This window comes from Xiphophorus maculatus, chromosome 7 (genome assembly GCF_002775205.1).
Source record: "Xiphophorus maculatus strain JP 163 A chromosome 7, X_maculatus-5.0-male, whole genome shotgun sequence".
NCBI classification, from domain to species: domain Eukaryota; kingdom Metazoa; phylum Chordata; class Actinopteri; order Cyprinodontiformes; family Poeciliidae; genus Xiphophorus; species Xiphophorus maculatus.
The window spans coordinates 26,432,493-26,454,457 of NC_036449.1; the positions used below are offsets into that span (position 1 = coordinate 26,432,493).

Here is a 21,965-nt window from a genome sequence, read left to right on the forward strand (position 1 = left end):
TAAGTGGGAGAACTTGCAAAGTCACAGAATATTAAAATACTTATTTTCTTCACTGTACAGAGTGAACAAATATCATTTATCTATAGAGCTTGATACAGTAACTGTTGTATTTGTTTGTTTTCACAGAATAGCAGGAGAGGTTGATCTTGCACTTGAAACAGGAAAAACCATCAACCTAAAAAACCCAGTTAGTAAACCAATACTGATAGATTTCTACAAAGAGCTGTGCTATGACTGGAAACAAAAGAAAAATGATCTAAGTTTAATACACTTTAAACCAAATGATATCAAAGGCTACATTAAGGTAAAATATTGTTTGTTGATAAAAACACATTTGAAGCTCATTCTTATTTCTTATTACAACTATATTTAAAAGCCATCCATTTTTTCACTTTTTGTTTCAATTTCTAGGATGAGTTTAATAGGGCATATAAAGATATGCAGATAAAGAAGCACAAAATTGATGAAGTGTTTCAACTGGAAAATGTTGCATCTGGAAGAGATTCTTCAAAGGTACTGGACATCAACACTAAAATAAATACAGAAAATGAAATACAAGTCTGATGCTTTATTGAAATTTGTGCTTGTCTTCTAGGATAAGGAGTACAAACAGTTGACTATTCAGAATCTCCAACTGTGTTTCTACAATAAGAAATCAGATCTTCAATCACAGGTGTGATTAACATTTACATACATTTTAGGCCAATACACAGACACTGCTGAAAGATTTCACAAGAACATTTTTGCAAAGCATTTTTTTTAACTTTATTCAATGTCTAAATTATTTCTTATCCACAGAACCCCTCATATGCAGATGGTGACAAAGCTAAGATTATTGAGTCTCTAAAGGCTGAATGGTACTGGCTGGCCTGCTTGATGGCTTTGAACAATCCTCCTCTTCGCCCTGACTGGGACAATCCCCCTCGATCAGCAGATAAGTGGGACATTTTCCCACAAACGTTTCAGGAATTAGATTCATCACGGTTCCCTGCCCAAGGAGTGGGCAGAATGGAAAATGCAAGGCATGCCTTGTCACCTGGTTTAACAGACCACGGAACCTCATTTTAACTGTACAGTATTATTCTTCTCCTCTAAAATACATAGGGGATCAGAAACAGAAAATACTGGAAAACATCCAATAAGGAAGTCCACCAGAAATCCTGATCGCTACTCAGACAAAAAAATAAAAATCATACCTCTGAATACCTATGGGCCACTATTGCAAAGGATAATGTGTTTTGGCTTTGCCCAGTGATGTGTGGTGAGGTTCATAGCTGGTGAGGCATTGACTTAATTGGAATCAGATTTACAAATATTGACCCCCTGCATGTTAGTGTTTATATACAGAAAGTTTGCGCTTTTGTTGAAAAAGTGTGTTTTTAGGCTTAATGTTTATTTTGCAATTATTAATAAGTGATTGCTATTGTAGATTAGCTACCGCTGCTATTAGCTAAGTTTGAGGGCTGTTTCTTTTCTATGTTCTTTACACATACAAACTGTAGCCCACAACACACACATTTCATTAAAAAAACTAAACAAAAAATGTCATTGCCGTTTCACCTTTACTTATAAATGAAGTCTGTGCGCTGCTCATTCTGCACAAAAATATCAGTTCATCCAAAGCTGTCTTTCCTCAATATCCCAAGCATTTTATAACTGCAATCTGGCTTTGAATACGAATGGTCGATCGCTCAGGTTTGGTGAGGCTTCTTAGCAAAATCTACAAGTCACAAAATCCCGTACTATATTACAATAAGTGCAAAACCTAGTTTTGATTACTCATTGTAAGGTGGATCATTATGCATTACGTTTCCACCCCAAGACAATAAAACAATGTAGAAAAAAAGATAATATTTAAAAGTTGTGCAAGCAATGAAGCACTAAATGTCCTGGTCCTTGTTCAGCACAAAACTAAACTGTGTATATCTTCACAATATTTATTGTTTTTTCAACAAGAATTTACAACCCATTAAATCAGGAGATGTCACGGTGTATTGAGTTTTAGTATTTGGGTTGGACAGGGTGTTGCAGGATCCAAAAGTACATATTTGCATAACAGATGGATTTATACCAAACCGATGTTCAAAACCACACCTAAAGGCCTAAAGGCATATTTTGAATAATTTGTATTTTAATAATTTTTCACTTTATCTTTATGAGATAATAAAAAGAGTATAACACATTTGACCTCTGAGCTAAGTAAAACTTTATTTTTTATAAAGTTTTACTCTTATACAGAGTTGCACCCTAAGGAATTGAGAAAAGATCACAAAAGTTGATCTATAGATGGTGCTATTTTATTGATTTAATTTTAGTAAGCTTTCAAAAAATATGCTAATTTACAATATATGCATGAAGAAACTTAGTTTTTGGCAGTAAAGCGTTTATTGAGCCTAACTTTAGAACAGTTTAAGACTTGTCACTAGTTTCATATCAAAGGAAGTGTATGTGTCCCTTTATAGCCTGATCTAATATTAGGGGACACTTTAAGAAGGTAAAAGTTATTTTTCCAAAATGGCTTAATGCATTTTCATGAAACTTCTATCTTCAGGATTCAACCCTGAGACTTACTGGTAATTATTGATCAAAGTGGAAGAAAATTATGCACAAAAATGGAAGTCTAACCTGTCATCTTTGAAAAAAATCTAAACATAAATTTTATGATTAATTGGTGGTTAGATTTTTTTATTTATTTAAAAACACATTGAACATGTTATTCCTCTTACATGACCAAGTGAGAATTTTCGGGCAGGCTTTTAATATTTTATGCTTTTATTATAAATGTATTAATTTGCATAACTAAACTAAATAATTATGGTTGACAGTTTTCTCTGAAAAAAGCAATCTTTTGACTTTTTAATATCTTGATGTTATTATGTAGTCATGGTTATTTGAGAATAATTAGTATATGTTTTGTGGATTAAATGTGGATTCCCATTAATGTATTAAATTCAGTATGGTTTAAAGAGAAGTTAACAATTATTTTTGTAGAAAGCAGTAAATCTGGACATGATAAAAGCCTGATGTAATGGAAAAGACAGAAATATTGCTTTTATTAATAAAATGTGGATTTTCTTAAATGAATTTCTTAATTTGGCTTTGTATATTTTATGAAAAGACAGTTAACTTTTTTAATGAAAGAGAATTTCGTCTAGGGACATGGAAATAAAAGGATATGATCATGTGTAGACACACTATTTTGGTAATTTTCTGATGAAATAATTTTTAAATAAATGTATTAAATTTTCAGTATGGTGTAAAATGGGAGTTAACTTTTCTCTCTTTTTTTTTTTAAAGAAAAGCATTGAATGTACAGACACAATAAAAGCTTGGTGTTATCCCATATGAGCTTGTGTAATCTTGGTAATTTATAAATAAAATATGGATGTTTTAAAATTTAAATGTTTGGGTTTTTTCTCTATTGATAATGTATTTGATCCAGAGACATGCAAATACAAGAATGAATTCATATGTAGAGATGGCTTTCTGAGAAAATGTTGGTAACTTATTGTTGAAATGTGAATTTTTGATGAATTTATCAATTTGGGTCAGTTTTGCAAAATAATATGGGCAATTTTTTTATTGGAAAGCTATCGCATATAGGTAAATAAGGCACTTCCAATCAATTTTATTGGCATTTTCATCACGGAATATGGATTTTATTACTTTTTCTATAATTTTGGTTTATGCTATTTGAAATTGCATTTTTTTGATGCATTACTGTTTCTTTACATGACCACCCATAGGTAAATGCATTGTAATGGCAACACCTTTCAGGAGTAAGCACTGTCCTCAAATTCCCAACTCGACTGATGTGCAAAGAGTCCAAAGGGATCTCAGTGTGGTCAGATTTGCTAGGTAGGGCTTGGAACCACTTGATAACTGCTTGCAGTTTGTTTTATTTTTGAAAGTTTGACTCTCAAAAACCTGTGGAACTTGTCTAGAAAACCCGAGGTCATTCCACTTCCCCATGCTGGAGATTTTAGTTTAACAGTAACAATAAATGAAGTTATCTTAGTCAGGTTTCATTAAAAAAAATCTGTCAGGTTTGTTTTAGATTTTTTTTTAAATTTCACTCTAGTTTCTTTCAGATTCTTTGTATTTTATTTATAAAATTTGGGGCTACCAACTGTGCAGTTGTTAGCACTGTTGCCTTGCAGCAAGAAGGTCCTGGCTTCAATTCCCATCTGGGGGTCTTTCTGCACGGAGTTTGCATGTTCTCTCTGTGCATGCGTGGGTTCTCTCCGGCTTCCTCCCACAGTCCAAAAACATGACTGTCAGGTTATTTGGTGTCTCTAAATTCTCCCTAGATGTGTGTGTGTGCGTGTGTGGGGGTGTAGGTGCAGGGGGTGCGTGGGTGTGTGTGTGGTGAAATATGGTTCTATATGGTTCATAGTTGCAAGGAAACATAGGGAATTGGAAATTTTCGTATCTTTTTTACCCATAAACTTGACTGCCTGGTCAAATTGACCCGAACCGTATGTATGTAAAAAGTAGACGCAGGGGGTGGTGCAAATGTGTAAAATGAATACATTTTCAATTTATATATACAGTGCACCTATTAAGACAAATAGAAAAGGTTTCATGAAAAAAATATTTCCAACTATTCAAAAAAAAACTTTAAACTTTAAAACAGATCAATCTGACCCGCAACATAACAGGAGGGTTAAAAATGTCCTGATTATCCACAAACATCTGAGCAGCGATCTGCAGATCTTCAGGTTGGATTTTTTTTCATCACATCTTGAACTCTGATCCATAAAAACTGTAGAAATTAAGTTTTATGATCAATGAGCACTAAACAATCAGTTGATGAAGTTGACAGTTATGATTCATGAGGATGTGCTACTGCCCCCTGGTGTTGCTTTGCCTTTCCTGCATCATGATACTAAGTTACCTATAATATTATATCTTATTTACAATGTTCTCCCTAAAATCACATTATTTTCAGCCACTTTTCTTTTGGGTGAGGAAGTGATCCTCACCTCCTGCCATCAGTTCTCCTTTCTGTTCCTGTTGCTGTAAATAAACTTCTTACTTTAACAGCGTCTGCATTTGTAAATGTTGTCTGATATAACTAACATGACAGTAAGATGTCTGATCTTCATCAGTGTGTTAAAGATGCTGCTGACATTAATGTTCCTGTCATTTCTGTCAGTCTTTTCTACAGATCCTCCTGGTTCCTCTCACCCTGGACCCGACCTCGTTCTGTTCCATCCCTCCAGCAGAAGGTTCTGATCCACCAGGACAGGAACCCAACACAACCAGAACCGCTTCTTCCCCACAGCAGTAAGTCTGCTGAACAGTAATCCAGCTCCTTCTCCGTCATTTTTGTTTATTATCTCCTTTTGAACTTCTCAAAATACCGTGAATCTATTTTTTAAATATGATAATATGACTCAGTTTGTGTTGAACCTTTGCTTTGTTTTCATCTGACATTATTACAATAGAGTTGTTCTTGATTCTGAACATTTTTTTAATCAGGTTAGGTTTCCCTTCTGCTGCTGCTTCTGCTTCTCTTATCACTACAATTTGCGTACCATCTGTCATACGACCTAAACACCAATACTTCAATAATTGATATTTGATCATTTCCACAGTAGAAGGCTGATTCAGCAGATCTCATCTCTCCCTGAAACATTTCTGCCTGTTTTCTCTGAATAACAGAATCCTGACCATCTGTGTGCTGCTGGAGGGGCTCAGAGCAGCTGCAATGTGTTCATCACCACCGGCTGAATGAATGAATGAATCATGTGGCATGTTACATGTTTCTCTGCAGAGACTTGGACAGGTCCAACATATGCAACTTCTGCCTGATAGAAAGCATAACTTTGCTGGTTTTACGTTGCTGCCAACCTGTCAGGAACATTTATGTGGCCTATTTAAAGAGGAAAATCCTCCACTCACACCAGTCTATCATCATGTTGATCATGTTGGGTTATGTTCAGGATGTTTTATTTGTTCCAACACTTTTCCTCTGACACGAACACATCACCGTGCATGGCGAGCTGCAGGCGCTGCAGGTGTCACATGATCCAATCGACTGCCAAACGCCGGTAGGGAGCAGATGGAGTGTTGAGGAGGGCAGTGGACCCCGACCCTCTGTCACTGGAGGTAAGTCCCTGCCGACTCCTGGAGGCCTCGTTAATGAGCGCCGAGCTTCCTGTTGACAGATTCACCCATAAGGGCAAAGGTTTGTCCTTATGGGTGTAACACCCTGTAACACCAAGATAAACAATCTTCTAAAAGTTCCTATAAAACTGGAATCACAGTGAAAAAAATCAAATAAAACTCCCCTGTGATATGAAGGGAAATGTTGAATAAAGCTGAACACTCTTGGTGACGTAAAGGAGGAAGATTCAGAATAACCTGAGATGGAACCAAGACTTCCTGTGAAAACATAAAAGTTCAAAACAAGAAGTAAAACCTGCTGAAACTGGACGTTTCTGTTCACGCTGACTGGAAACAAACTTTAAATAAGAAGATTTAAAAAATAAACTGATGAGCAGGAGAGTTAATAACAAAACCTCAGTCATTAGGTCTTCACTGCACTGTAACAAATTGCCCTGTATTTTTACAGTAAAATGCTGGCAGCAGGGTTGCCAGCATTTTACTGTTAATTATACAGTACCCTTACTGTAATCAACTTTACAGTAAATTACTGTCACAAAAGAAATCTTTTGATTACAGCACATTGCTGTTTTTATCAGATTTACAGTAGACTACTGGCAGCTGTGTTGCCAGTATATTACAGTTTTTCTATGGTATCATTACTGTTGAATTCACATACAGCTTACTACTGTAAATTTCCAATACAAAATAGAAACATAAAAAAAACACTTAGAAAATGTAAGTTCCATCATGTCAACCAACATTTATTTGGGAAAAAAAAGAACCATCTCAAACATTGACTCATATACAGTCTTTAGTGGGCCACATAACAAAGAAGAAGGTTTTGAAATGACAATGTATGTGTGCCTTAAACCTAAACCTTTTCTACAAGAATGTTGAGGGTAAACTGTCCAAAGTAAGTCGTATTCTGGAAAAACAGTAAGAAAATCACCATCTATTTTGTAAAATAAATTTCTTAATAACTGATTTAAAGAGTTTTTGAATAAAGCATGAATTGTGGCCTTTTGATTAGTCTGAAATAAAATAAGTATGAAAGAAATTATGAAATAATGCATTGTACAACTCAGCGCACTACTTTTTCAATACAAAATACTACTTTTAGTGGAAGTGAGGAACAATATGATGCAACATAAAACAAATGAAACATTTAACTTTCAATCTAAAGCATAGAAAAAAATTGCAAATTTTAGTTTGATAAAAATTTAAATGAAACATTTAGACTTGAATTTCCTTTAGGGCAAAATCAGAGCTCCAACTTCAAATGATAAAACAATGAAACAATATTTGACAACATACTGCCAAGATAAGTTAAACATTGTGCCTGTACAGTCAAAATTACAAATTACATCTGAAGAACAGAAAGTGGGAGCCTTAACAAAATTTATGCTATAAATTAAAAGAGATGTCTAAGATTATGCTGACCTTTAAACCAAAAAAAATCTCTCAAGAACACTCCTGTTCAGGGATAAGTTGCCTTCATGCCTGTATAGTTTTTTGTTTGTTTGTTTGTTTTTGCGCGGAGGGGCAACAATATTTATAGTCTGGTTAGAAAGTTCCCACTAACCTATATGAAATTCCACTCAAAGTCCATGAGGTTTATTAGCAGAGTTGAAACACAGGGGTTGACAGTGATCGACTTCTTTTGAACAGTTTTTCCTGTCCTCTTGGAGACGATCTTGCCACAGCTGGCCTTGGTCCCTCTTTCAGGGATGATATCAAGAAAGTGCCTGAAAATGCAGTAATTTCAGATTAGCATATGATGCTTAAGGAGTCAGGGTCAAGATATATCAAATAATGTTATGCTAGCTTCCTTATTACAGCATGACAGATTAACTAAGCTAACTTTCAAACAGCTACAGTCTGCTTAAAAATGACAACTGTATGACAACATCATCTGACAAATAAATTATGCTCCAACTTACCGGATTGGCTCATAAAATGCAGGATTCAAATGGATAGTCCTTGTAAAGAAAATTCTAGAGGTTGCTTCCACATGTCACAACGACGTGTCTTCTTGAGAAGTACAGTAGCGTTCTGTTTAAAGAGAGCCTCCTTGCCGTTGAATCTAACATCATTCCCAAAATGCAATGCTACTCACAGTATATTACAGTATTTTATTAAAAACAGTAATAATTGCCCAGAATGCATTGTTTTTCACGGTGCAGTACCGTTTTCAATAGAAACAGTTTGATACTGTTCAGTTTTGGCCGTTTTTATACAGCAATTTGTTACAGTGTGGTTTCAGGTTCCGACTTAAAAGCATTTATTTAAAGTCTGCAAAATAACCAAACATTGAAACTGATCTCTAAAATTGATAAATTGATCTCCAGTTGTTGACAGAAACTGTTTTATTGACCAGCCCTCTGATAGGGAGTGGTGTATTTCTCCCAGTAGAACCACTGGGAGGAGGCAGAGGACCTAAATTATTTTACAGACTATCTGTCTCATATTATACTGTCAGGATATGGTGACAGTTTTAACAAATATGTAAAAAATATATTGTTTTTAAAAGTTACATAGTGCAGCTTTAATGTCCTGAAACTTTCTCACCTTGAACTTGTTTTAGCTGCACAGTTTCCTGCAGGTGAAGCCATTTTGTTGCAAAGTGATGATGACCACATGTCAGTTTGGATGTAACCATTAATAACACAAAATCATATTATTTCCTGTCACATCCATCTTTTTTCATTGTAATCAGTAAGCTATTAAGATTGATCAAATGATTTCAGTTGAACTGATTTACTGCCTCACCTGAGCTGATGATATGACTCCTGAAATGACATCAGTCTGTAAAAAACACAGTTAAGGTTATGAATCAATAGATGTGATATAGGTTTGATAATAAATGGTGAAACAGGTTTTCTGTGGAATTTAATTCAAACCTTCAATGTGTTGCATCTTAAATCTCTCTTTCATCAGGAAACAGATTGAAAAAATCAAAATCAACAGGTTCATCTCTGGGTCAGAGGTCACATGACCTGCCTGATAACCACGGAGGTCACATGACCGGTCTGTTGAATACTCGGGTCCTGAGCAGCTGTGGTTTACACACAGCAACATCTGTTCTCAGATTAAAGGACACTTAGTGGGAAATTTGTCCGTCTGAATTAAAAGTGGACTTCAGAAGGATTAGAGCTGAGCTGCAGGTTGATTATCCTGATGTCCAGGAAATAAAACCTTCATCACAGGCTGGAAGCAGCTTCTGTAGCTGCTGTTTGGAGTTAGACAGGCTGAGAGAAAACACAGAGGTCAGAACGTGTGAAAATATGTTATATATAAAAAATAAAACGAATATCGAAGATGATCTTTAAGATCTATTAGTGCCATCAGTTTGGTGGCTGAGCTGAAAATGGAGCAGAGCTGATGGATGACAGAAGGATGGAGGGATTGATCAGGTCTCTGAGGATGAAGGGTTATCCAAATGTCCCGTCAGCCCATCCTGGACAGCAGAGTGGACCGGTTGTGGTGCTGAGGTCACTTCCTGTGGGAGCTGCAGACTGCTGATCTGAGGACAGCTGATCAATCTGCAGGACAGCTGACAGACGGCCTGACTCAGAGATTACACCCCTCCCTAGGAGGTTGGGATGTTTTCCTTAGGAAAAAATTTTGGGAGGTCAGGATTCAGCAGGATGGGAGGCGTGAAGGATGAAGAGGAGAGCCAGGTGACCCTGCTGATCTGAAACAGAAACCTGCAGCTGCCGAGGAAATGTATGACCCAAAAATCAAGGCTGGTTTAACTGAACATTTCAAAGATGAAGTAATTTGTTTCTTCTTTCTTCCTAAGAAATGTTTCCCATTACTGCAAAACAGAAAAACGTCTCTGAACTAATCTGTTCCACCACAAGTTCAGTTTGATATGAAGTGACTGAAATGTTTGTCCTTTCTTCTTATGCAAAGTAGCTCAAGCTCAGGCAGATTTATTTGTGATTGTCTGTCCTAGTCCTAGATTTGCCATGATGGCATTAAGTTCTGGACTTTAACTATACCATAGTCAACTCCATTGACTGTTGTCCTAGTGGAATGATGAACCTCCACCCTAGTTAGCCACATTTATCTTCCCATTAACTGCAACCAGTTTAGCTTTCCTGTCTGAAGAAAAGCATCACCAGTTCATCTGTTGCTGAGTTAGTTTTATTTCTATTCAACATAATATATATTCCTTTAAAAGGGGTAAAACATGTATTTATATTAGAAACAGACCTCTTAGTAACAAACCAGAACCAACTGAAAGGTGAATCCAAACTTGACCAGAACCAAACTCTCAAAATGTTCATATTGACATTCATTGCTCCTGTTTTCCTCTAAACAAGATAACTCATCAGTTTACAGTTGAAGGATAAATTCCTCCGACCGTCTGCCTGCACTGACGAAGAGTTGGACGCTGAGAATCAGGGAGCTTTCATTAAGTTCTCCCAGCTTCATTGGAAACCATGAAGGCTAATTTCAGATACCAGTTCCCCTCCTCCTTATTCTTCCTTCTATTCTTCATCTTCTTCCTCCGTCAGCAATAACACATCAGCCTGCCTTTAAAACCACTAGCAATTCTTTTTCTAACTGAACAAGGGCTCCAGCAACAAAAAAAAGTCTGCAAATAATAGAATGTCTTGATTAATTATTATGTTTATAAATCACTGATTCCATTTTTATTACAAAAAGTTTATCTTCCTGATCAAAATTCAGATGACCAGAACTTTTAGAACCTCCTAGTTGTGTCTGTGAGTGACCAATCCAGACAAAAGTGAGGCGGCTTTAAGCCTGCAGCAGTCTGACCTCTGAAGCACCTGGTTTAGATCTGAGAGCCACACAAATGTCTCATCACATGCAAACTGCATTCAAATTATCCAGAGACAATATGATTCATTTTTCTTCTATTTGTTATTCTCTGCTGTGGATTGATCAGTCGCCCTCAATCATAAAAGTGTATCAGGATCTATGAAAAATAGGACATATGAGGTAAAAGATGTACTGTTGTATAAAGATTTTACAGAGACCAATGCAATCCTGAGTTTTGGTTCTGGATTATTTTTAGGATTTAGAAAGGAACTAATTCTTTATATATGCAAATGTTTTAAAGATAATAAAAAAATTAGGTCTATTCATAAAAACATATCTCAGTTTCACTATTATATGTAGCTCTAAAGTCTTAGAGAGTAAACCTGGAATCTGAAAATCCGGTCTTTATGCTTTTCACAGCAATGAGACATTTGTACTACTGATGGTTTTAAACTTAAATCCACTCAGTTTTAATCCACATATCAGTCGGTGTAACTCAAACTTTGCACTGTGAAATGATGTTATGTTGTAGCTGGTGAGAAGAAACTGTATGATTTGGTGGTAATGTCATCTGTGGCATGTTGGATACATCCATACCATTTTAGATTTTTATTGAAAAAACAATTGAAAAATGTTGCAGAATTTTTCTTTGCATTAATCTTTCATGTAAAATCTCAGTAAGAGACAATGACGTTTATTGTTGTATGTTGTCAGAATCTAAGAGAGTTACAGAAAATCTTTGAAAGATCCATCAGCTTAAAGGACAAAAACAATCCATTTATTATAGAAATAATAAACTGATTATTTCTGTAATAATTTTAAAGAAACTCCTGCTGAGAATTGAAAGTCTGACTCTGACACCTGATTGATTAACCCATTCATTTACTCTTCTGTATCGTTTGTCTTCTCACAATGCTGCTCTGCTCTCTGCTGGACAATCACATTCAATACAATACAGAAAGAAATTTGTTGAATGATTTTCAAACAGAACTCAGTTCTTGGTGATTCAGCATATAAAGATGTTTCCACTTCAGGAATCTGTTCCAGGAACCACAGTAAGTGTCATCTGAACTTCTTTTAAACTATGTAAGTTCACTTCATCTACCTGGGTGAAAACAAAACATTTTATTATGTCAATATTTCACTTACACACACACATATATATATATATAGAGAGAATAGATTTTAAAATCCTGTTGTTAGTTTAGAAATCACTGAACGGTTTAGCACCACAATATATTAAAGATCTGCTGTTGTTATATCAACCTTCCACACCTTTCTGGTCTTCTGGTTCTGGTCTGCTCTGCATCCCCAGAACCAGAACCAAACATGGAGATAGAAACATTCTATCTCCATGAATGCCATCAGCTGTCCATCAGCTTCTATGCACCACAAATCTGGAACAAACTTCCAGAAAACTGTAAAACAGCCAAAACACTGAGTTCCTTTAAGTCAAGGCTAAAAACCCACCTGTTTAGAATTGCTTTTGAAGCATAATCAATGAAACATTAATCAACAATCTTATGTGTAACGATGGCACTTGACAACTTGTAATGTTTCAATCGTTGACTGTCTGCTCTATGACTTTGTGTTTTTATGATGTAAAGCACTTTGAACTGCCTTGTTGCTGAAAGGTGCTATACAAATAAAATTTGCTTGATTGATATTCTATTTAAACTCAAAATGCAACAGTTAGATATAAATTTTAGTCTTTGCTCATTCTGGTAAAAGAATTAATGATAAGAATTGAAGTTTGTTCTTCTATCATAATTTTACTCTTTCTGTTTTTTGATCAAGACCACACAATTAATCAACTATAGCAAATTTACAAAGATTTACAGTTTTTATAAGTTGGCTCTTGTTCATTCAACTTTATGGCCACAGACCACTCTATAGGAAGATTTGTTCTTTTTTGGCTCTAATGGCCTTTGTTTTACAATAGATTTATGGGATTGAGGTCCCTGCACATGGGTTGAATTGTCTACCCTCTGCATCCACCTTTTTTATTGACTTCTATGAAAATGAAGTTGCAAAGACTAGTAGATAGGTTTAGCTGAATAAAATGAGGCTTCTATTATAAAGGAAGCCCATAGTGTAGACTGATGCACACTATCTGGGGGAAATCAAAGGCAATACAGAGTTTTACAAGAAGTATAGAGACTGTGTCTCTTTATAGATTATAGACCACACACAAACAGCTTCCTATATGTGGCATGGTTAAGTTTAACCAGCTCTTGTAGACTTTGAATCTTCAACCAGCAGATCAGCTATGAGCGCAATCTGCAGTTATAAAGGCTCTTAACTATGTTACTGAGACACAGATATAATGAGTTTTCAGGCACCATAAAAGAAAAAGAAGAACATATTAACCACATAATGACCCATGGCTAAAATACCTTGAGCCCTGATACCTGAGCTGACTGACTGATTGGATTACAAAACTATTGCATCTTTGAACTCTTTAGATATTCTATAAATTTTACATCCTGAAAAAAATAACAATTTGTAAGCAGTAAGATGAAAACAAAATGTAAGTAGCATTAAATATGTTTCCAAAAGAGTGAAGATTAATTAGGTTAATCTTTATGGTCTGACTGGCAAGGGCATGTCAGGTGTTTTAACATGCTTACTGGAACAGTGTATCATTTTTTCAACCTACTTCCAGTTGGCAAGCAGGTCTGGAAAGATAACACTTACACTTTGTTCATATTTATATTCAAGGCAAAATGTCAGTTGGAAAATAACGTCTCTTATCACATGTCTGTTTTAGTATTTTACTGTTATTTGAAAAAGCAAGTCAGTTTCATTGCAGGTATCTGACATTTTAATGACACAACAACCTTCAGAGAGGCTGTAATGTGCTGCATCATAAACATTTTATCTGCTGTAAAATTACTTACAGTAAAACAGATGAGGTCTGCTGGGAACCTGTGAATAATTGAACAGAATAAAAAGTGCCACCAAGTTATTAATAAAGTTCACATCAGATATGCAATAGCCAAAAGGTCAGTTTGTGTCTTCTTCCCAATATCAGACATATTACCAGTTTTTCTTCACAGCAGATTATTTAATTTGCCCACCCTGTTAGGGTGCAGAATAGGAGCAGAACTCAAGAAAATATAGCATATATTGTAAACTTAAAAATCTAGAAAGGCTTCATGTAAAGAATATTAGTTTGGATATTGGCTGATTTCAAGTCTAACCCACATGTGACTTCTGTCCTCTTCATTAAGAAGAGGACAGAAATCACACCTCTTGAAACAAAGAAATCCCTCTTCTTTATGGAAGATTCAAACCTGTTGAGTATTGGACCAGAGAGTCTGACCCAGCTCTCCAGTAGTAAGTATATTTAATTTGGGTGTGGCAAGCCAAAGACGGATTCCCCAGGTCCTGAAGCAGGCATGAGGGAAATCGGAGCCACAGACATCCAAAGGCCCAAGACTAAAGGAAAACATAAACTCATGCTGAAGTTAGTTGAAGTATTTTAATTAATGCCCCTACAAACTATTATTTAGTCTCTCATTGTTTCTTGTGGCCTAGCACTTAAAGTTAATATTAACTGGATAATTTTCTGGGCTCAGTAAACTATCAAGCTCTCTTAACAGACATTCTACTCAAGACCTTTAGCTTGCAAACTTTACTATCATCTTCTTATCATACTGAGCTAAAAACCACCAGTTCATGCTACTTGAACGCTAAGCAACAAAAAGTGCTGAATTCACAGCTTGAAGTATTAAAGTGAACCCTTTTTAAGAGAGAATGCTATTATATAATTATATATAGTTAATATATAAAATTATTATTACCAGTGTTCACTTTATGTTTAATTTTTTTCTGATTTCTTTTTAGGAGGAGAGATTGTTGCAAAGTCAGTGATTGATGGAGACAGTTTAGATTCCTTAGATTGCCTAATTTCAATCTGTGTTTTTTATGATTAAAACTAAACTTGACTTTGTAACAGGAGCAAATTATAATTATTATGCTCAGAATAAAAGAACTAAATATATTTAACTTGAACTGATGTGGATTCTATTTAATGTTACATGATCTAGACCTGTTCATCTTGAAAGCACCTTGAGGACATCATTTTGGAAATCACAATTGAAACATTTAATTTACTTCGATCCATGTGGGTACACTTTGTGTTTTATCTCATGTTGATATAAAACAAAGTAAAAAAAACTCAAATGAAAAGATGTTTTTATAAACAGGGTCAGTACAGTATGATTTCACACAAAGAGGGATCCACAAATCCATGAAATACTCAAGGATTAAAACTACACATTTAACAATCTGCAACTAATCTTTGCTTTAGATTATATAACATTCATTTTATTTATCAAGTTTCATGCAAGTAATATTGTTTAACATAAAATATATTTAGGATATAGTTGTGCCAAGTTCTTAAATATGATGATGACCCACAATTTCAGAGCAAAAATAGATATAAGATAAAAGGTCAGAACAATACAAATACACATACATACGTAACACACAGTACAAAAACACATTGATCTTCTGCACTCAATGAATACTTTGGATCTTGATGATTTTAATTCCTCATAAAATCGAGTTTGATTGATGATTTTAGGTCAGAATCTATGTCAATGCCTTCTGCAGTCATTTCTGTGAAGCCAAACTTAATATTCAGTTTGAGTTCACGACTCAGACCTCGCTTAGTGTTTGGAGAGTACAGACAGAAGTAGCCAATTTTCTCTACTCCTTCTTCATCCACATACTTTGGACTCCTGTTTTTTGTGCAGTAGAAGTTGTAGTTCATCATCTTCATATCTGCTTGAGTGGGATATAAGCTGAAGGATCTGGTTTCATCCCAACCCACATCCTCACCAGAGTCCACCAGTTTCATGAAAATATCCCTGCACCACTCACCATCTTTGTTGGTGAATTTTTTTTCTGCCTTGTGTTTGAAATTGTTAAACCTTCGAGATACTCTGATTCCGTATGTGAAGGCACTTTTACGAGATGCCACCAAGTGTGGATTTCTCCCAAACTCTACAGCTCCTCTGAGGATTGCTTCCTGTGGCCTAATTGGACACAGAACTTTACATTTATTCCCAAAACTATCATTGACATGTTTTCGCAGAATCTTGCTGTCAGCATAGCCTCCTACTAATAGAATGTATTCAACATTTATCCCTTTTGTAAAGATTTCTTTGAGACTCTGAGTGATGCCTTGCAGACTTTCTACAAAGAAAGAGCTCAGTTTCTGTTTAGTGATGACAATAGATCCATCGTCCCAGAATGCTCCTTCCACTCCTTCAAAGAATTGCTCCATTTCTTTCTTTTTCTTAGCGATATCTCCAAGTTTCAAAGGACAGGAAATCTCTGCATCGTCATCTTGTCTTTTGAAAACTGTGAAATCATACATCATTTTCTTAACATTGTTGGGATGTTTTTCTTCAAATTCATCCCAGACGCCATCAGAGAATATTTTTCTTAGAAACTCTTTACATTTTCTGTCCACAGTTTCTCCTCCCAGATTGTTCCCAGAGGCCTTGTGCAACTCCTTTAAGGCTCCTCCTTTTAGAACTTCATGAACAGTAATGTCAATGGTTCCTCCTAGAACACATACAGAGCCAAAGATTACTAAGGACTGGCTTGAATCAACTAAGCCAAAAACTATCCTCAGGTATTTTTCAAAGTATTTAAAAATACCAATGACTTAAGAATGAATTGAATTTTTCTCTTTTTATGTATATATGATCGCTTTTAGTCATGTTGTGACTGAAACCAAACTATTTTCATTTTACAAAACTGAAGGTCATTGTTTAAGGTATTATAATTGATCAAATCTATTTACATAAAAAATGTGAAGTCAAAACTTTACATTTTTCACTTAGATTGTGTCAGTCTAAGTGACTGACACAATCTAAGTCAGTCAGATTGTGACTGACTTAGCGCTCAGTCACAATCTTGCACATAATTTTGAAATTATGTGTAATACAACAGTAAATAAATACAAATAAATATTTCTAAAGTCATTGAGTACCTCCACAGTCAACAACAACATATTGTGTCCCTGGAGAATGGTCTAGTGTTTCTTTTCCTTGGTGTTCTGCTATGAAACCATTGGCTGGCAACTTCTTACACCAAACAGATGCTGCTTCTGGTTCCACTGCAATGACAAGATTTCTTGATTTATTTCTGTTACAATGCCTGCCTGGGATATAAATAAATATAGTATTAGAAAATATGTTTCCCAATTAAATGTTAAAGATGCAGTATGTAACTTTTATAAAAATAAATATTTACATATTTGTTGAAACTGTCATCATGTGACAGTATGGTATGAAACAGATAATCAGTGAAAAATTTAGCTCCTCTGCCTTATCCCTGTGCTCCCAGTGCTAGAACTATAAACAACCAATCAGAGCCAGGAGGTGGGTCTTAGTGCTGTCAGTCACAATCTTGTGTGGTGCTGCTCATCCTCCCTCCCCCTTCTCCCTACTCTGTGCTATGCTGTAGCTACAGCATACCCTGTTGTGAATGCTCAGGCTACTTAGCATGACCACTACTACTTAGCAATGCAGATAAATGGCTTTCCTGTAATAGTAAGTTGCTTCTCGGCCATTAGCACTTTTAGCAGCAAAACAAATGAGTTTTACTGGCAATTCTAAAACCCTCCGCCTGGCTCTGATTGGTTGTTTTTGGCCAGTCGTGGTGTATTTATTTAGAATGCAATATCACCACAAGGATGAGGTGGAGGAGATCAAACCTTTCAAACATTATCTGTAGCATATTGTCACGATATAGTGACAGTTTTAACAAATGTGTAAAAAAACATATTCTTTATAAAAATTGCATGCAGCAGCTTTAAAAAGTTTTTCAATAAAATACCTGCATTGCAGCTTCTCTCATGAACTGTTTAGCTGAATGATCCCAGATGGCTGGAACAGTCAGTAACCAGGTGAAGTCACGAGCTGTGAACTTTTTACCGGCTGCACTTTTATTGATGGTTTCCAGTGCATCATCTTTCAAGAATCTTATCTTTTTTGTAAATTTAAAGAGGTTTCTCAAGATGTGTCCATTTTAAAATGCAATCACTGTATATGCATATATTTGTGTAGTTACACAAATTAAATAACTGGTTATAGATTAGAAAACAAAAGTAAAAAAAATGTTAAATATTTTGTAAAAGAATTTATTTGTAACATTGAAATTGTTCAAGTTTAGCCTTAGTAAAATCATTTGACAACAAACAGTGCTGAAAGGCATTATGGCTATATCATGATTAGTTTTTCAGGTAAAATTATTATAATGATGTCACCACCTTCACTGATGTCTTTGTTTTGCCCTTTGTTTTGTCTGAATGTTGCCATGTGCCCTAATGTGTCCTTTCCTCTTTGTTATTTTATTTTGTTAGAAACTGTGGTGTACTCACTTTTAACCCAGAAAAGGAATTAGAACAAACTTGGAATCCAGAGACTTTAGTTTATTAGTCACTCTTTAGCTTATATTTTAGAAACTGTAGAGTACTCTTTATTTAGACCAATATTAGATTAATTTTTAGATTATTATGCAGAGAGGCTCATATTATTGCAACCCAGAATTCTGGATTCTAGAATGAACTTAGAATCCAGAAAAAAATTCTTCCAGAACAGCAACATTTAGTTTTTATTATTACTTAGAAACTGTGGAGTACTCATTACTTTTACAAATTTAGAGCACACTTAGAAAGTCCAGAGGATACTTACTTACACTTATTTAGCAACCCATAACAGGGATTAGAACTTGGAACTCAGAAAAACTACATTAGCAACTACTTTTTAGACTCCTATTCTTCCAAACCAGAAAAGGAATTAGACCAGAGGATACTTACTTATACTTAATTAATGCTTTTTACCATTTTTATGCTGACAATTTAATAATATACTGCTATTCTGCATCACTATCGCAGGCAATACAGTATTTGCAGTCTGCTTTTAATGTAGTTCAAACACGTTTACAAACTCTGAAGTTGGTTTTGAATGTGGATAAGACAAAAGCAATGGTTTTCTCACATGCTAGAAAAATACCAGAAACTTCACTATTGCTTACCACTGCTGTAGGAGCACAAATCGAGTTTGTCAGTAATTATAAATATCTTGGTTTTATTCTAGATAATGAACTCTCTTTTAAAAATCACATAGCAAATCTACTATGGACATTGAAAATGAAAATTGGGTTTTATTATCGAAATGGATCTTGTTTTACACTCAAAGCTAGAAGAAAATTGGTAGCAGCGACATTCCTGCCACTTTTGGATTATGGAGATGTTTTATATATGAATGCTTCGACCAAATGTCTTCAATCATTAAATACTGTGTATCATTGCGCTTTAAGGTTTATAACCGGTAGCAGATGTCTGACACATCATTGTGATTTGTACGCAAAAGCTGAATGGCCTCCTTTAAGAGAAACAATCATTTAATGATCCTGATGTATAAATCTTTACTCGGTCTAACCCCAGCATATTTATCCACTCTCCTACATAGAACTGTCAGTTTTTGTTCTCTTCGCTCCAATAACATTATTCTTCTGCATGTCCCATGCTTTCGAACTGAAAAAGGGAAGCAGGCATTCAGTGTTTTGCCCCCACAGCGTGGAATCAGTTGCAGTCTGAACTTAAAATGTCAGAAATGATTTCACTGGACTTATTTCGAGCAGTTCTTAAAGATAGGCAACAAGATTCTATGAAACAGTGTCATTGTTTTTAAATTGTTTTTATTGTTTTATACTTGTGCATATGTATTAATTGTTTTTATCTTGTAACCAGGTTGCTATGTATTGCAAATTTTTTGCTCAGGTCCCTCTTGAAAATGAGATCTAGATCTCAACGGGGTTTACCTGGTTAAATAAAGGAATATATAATATACTTATCTACCAACCCTAAATATCTAGTTTATTTACTTTGGATCAACATTATTAGCTTCTTCTTCTTTTGCTCTTTCCTTTGGGTTGTTATTTTGTTTGTATTTCCTTTTAATTCCTGTAAAGCACTTTGAATTGCCTTGTTGCTGAAAGTGTGCTATATAAATAAAATTACCTTTAACTCTTCAAATGTATGATCACAAAATGGATGACCTGAGTGATTTCCTGAGACAAAGGAATATTCCTGAGGAAACTATCGAGACCATGCTGAGAGAAAAGATACTAGCTGAAAAAAAGTTTGGATTTCAAAAAGTACAGTTTTTTAAAGCATGTGTCTCTCAATGTTATCTAATTTAAATCATATAATTTGAGTGCAATTCTAATTCCATTTTTGTAGTTTTAAACAAATTATATGTTATTGTCCTTGTTTAGATTGATATCAACGTCCCCCAGCTCATGACAGATGAAGATTTATTTGCCATCATATGGAGACCAAATAGCCCTATTAGGAAACTGTAAAAAGAAAATTGTTTGGAGACACCAATTCCAATTCCATAAGTGAAAGCACTTTTTCAAAATTGTAATCCTCTGTTGATTTGGTAGTGCGTCTCCAAGCGTAAATGGACACAGAACTTTACAATAATCTATAATCTCATCAATAATGTGTTTTTGGGGAAACACACGAAGCGAATTCCCCACTAACAAAATGCGCCCAATGTTGAAATCTTTGTTGAAGATTTCTCTAAGATTGTGAATGATTCTCTGCAGGCTTTGAGAAAAAAGATTTATATTTATACAGTTTATGTTTAGATATTGATTGATCCTTCATCCCAGGATGCTCCTTGTACTAATTAAAAAAATGTTTCAATGTTTTTTGTTTCTGAGCCAGCCTCCCCAGATGAAATAGAACTGACTTCTTGGTGGTTCTTTATGTTTCCACAGCAGGAATCTTTTCCAGGAACCAAAATGGACTTTCAAAAGGAATTTTTAAAACTCTGTAATTTAACTAAATTGACTTGGATAAAACAGAAGATTTTAGTACCTTATAGTTACATAGTAGATAGTACATAGTCAGATTCACATCAATCAACATGTAATTTGATTTAGTCCTCATCATAATACAGTACAATCAAAGTCAGTTAATCATATATTGCCAGTCTTAAAGCCTAGCTGGATGCATCAGGTTATTAGTTTTATACTAACATTCCTCCTAAGCAGTGGGCAAAAGAAAATTGGAACAACTTACGTACTTTAATACTGTCATGGTCTGTGCTTTTCCTTGTTTATTTAGAGTTTTCTGTGTCCCTAAGTCTCTTCGTTGTCCTGTCCTCCCCTTGATTGTTCCCAGGTGTGTCTCGTTTCTATGATTACCCTCCCGTGTATTTAACTCCACCTGTGTTCCTTGTTCCTCGTCGGGTCCTCGTCAATGTTAGCTTCTTCGTCGTCAGTGTTTCCATGTGCCTGCTGTTCGTTGTTTGGACTGTGCTTCTTCATTAAAAAACATCATTATTCATCTTACCTGGGTCCGCTGCGTCTACCTCACCACCTCACACCCGCAATTCATGACAAATACGGAAGATGCTTCCAGCAGAACAGCTGCATACAAAATGCTGTTTGGTAAATTTTAAACAAATATTTGAATGAAAACAGGTTTAATTTTTTTTTCTGATGAACAGGGTAAACATTTATTCTTTCTCTTGTGAGAAGATATTTCAAATGATCAATAAACTACTTCTCTGACACCAGAGAGTATGAACTGAAGTCATGAGCTGCAGAGGATGTTGTTGGTGTTTATTCTATTTTTACCTTGTCAATAAAGTAAAATGCTTACTTGCTTTCTACCATTTTCAAATTGAATTTGATGTAAGCAAATAATGTCAATTATTCTCAAGATTTTTTTAACAGTTTAGTGGATATTCTTTTCTATTCAAATCCAAAAAGCAACAACTAATATTAAATTTAAGTTTCCCTTTGCTGTTTCTGGTACAACTATAAATGAAAACCATTAAGGTTTTTGATTCTTTATCATTTTAGTCTTTTGGATAAACTGGAAATTAACTTTGCAGTTTATCTCAAATTAATTTTGAGATAAACTGAAACCTGCTCAACAATATTTTGAGCAGTTAAAATTTATTTCAACTGCTCAAATTGCTCTAGAAAATGTAAATCTAGAAATGTAGATTTACATT

The 21,965-nt window shown here is 35.1% G+C and overlaps 2 protein-coding genes across 6 annotated transcripts in view; one reads left to right on the top strand and one right to left on the bottom strand.

Annotated features, from left to right (window-relative positions):
• The window catches only part of LOC111609336, a 34,970-nt gene extending 31,568 nt beyond the window's left edge, over positions 1 to 3,402 (top strand). For all 5 annotated transcript variants that reach the window (XM_023337305.1, XM_023337302.1, XM_023337304.1 and 2 more), the window contains 4 exons: positions 127 to 304; positions 412 to 513; positions 596 to 673; positions 799 to 3,402. In XM_023337305.1, coding sequence (XP_023193073.1) covers positions 127 to 304; positions 412 to 513; positions 596 to 673; positions 799 to 1,068 — 628 coding nt within the window. In that variant the 3' untranslated portion in view covers positions 1,069 to 3,402. The remainder of the gene's footprint in view (positions 1 to 126; positions 305 to 411; positions 514 to 595; positions 674 to 798) is intronic.
• Positions 3,403 to 6,026: 2,624 nt separating this feature from the next.
• On the bottom strand, positions 6,027 to 21,108 carry LOC102229302 (heat shock 70 kDa protein 12A-like). The gene is made up of 4 exons (XM_023336639.1): positions 21,027 to 21,108; positions 16,916 to 17,041; positions 15,577 to 16,485; positions 6,027 to 6,163 (listed from the first exon to the last, which is right to left on the bottom strand). Coding segments are annotated over exons 1-4 (1,173 nt in total). The 5' UTR covers positions 21,028 to 21,108.
• Positions 21,109 to 21,965: the final 857 nt, after the last annotated feature.

Bases quoted from the DNA above. Each gene is read 5' to 3' on its own strand.
- LOC102229302 (XM_023336639.1), bottom strand. The intron at 16,486-16,915 runs GTACTCAATGAC...TATGTGTTCTAG, and splicing joins TGTTGTTGTTGACTGTGGAG to GAGGAACCATTGACATTACT. The intron at 6,164-15,576 runs GTCTGAGTCGTG...ATCTGTCAACAG, and splicing joins CTCTCCAAACACTAAGCGAG to GAAGCTCGGCGCTCATTAAC.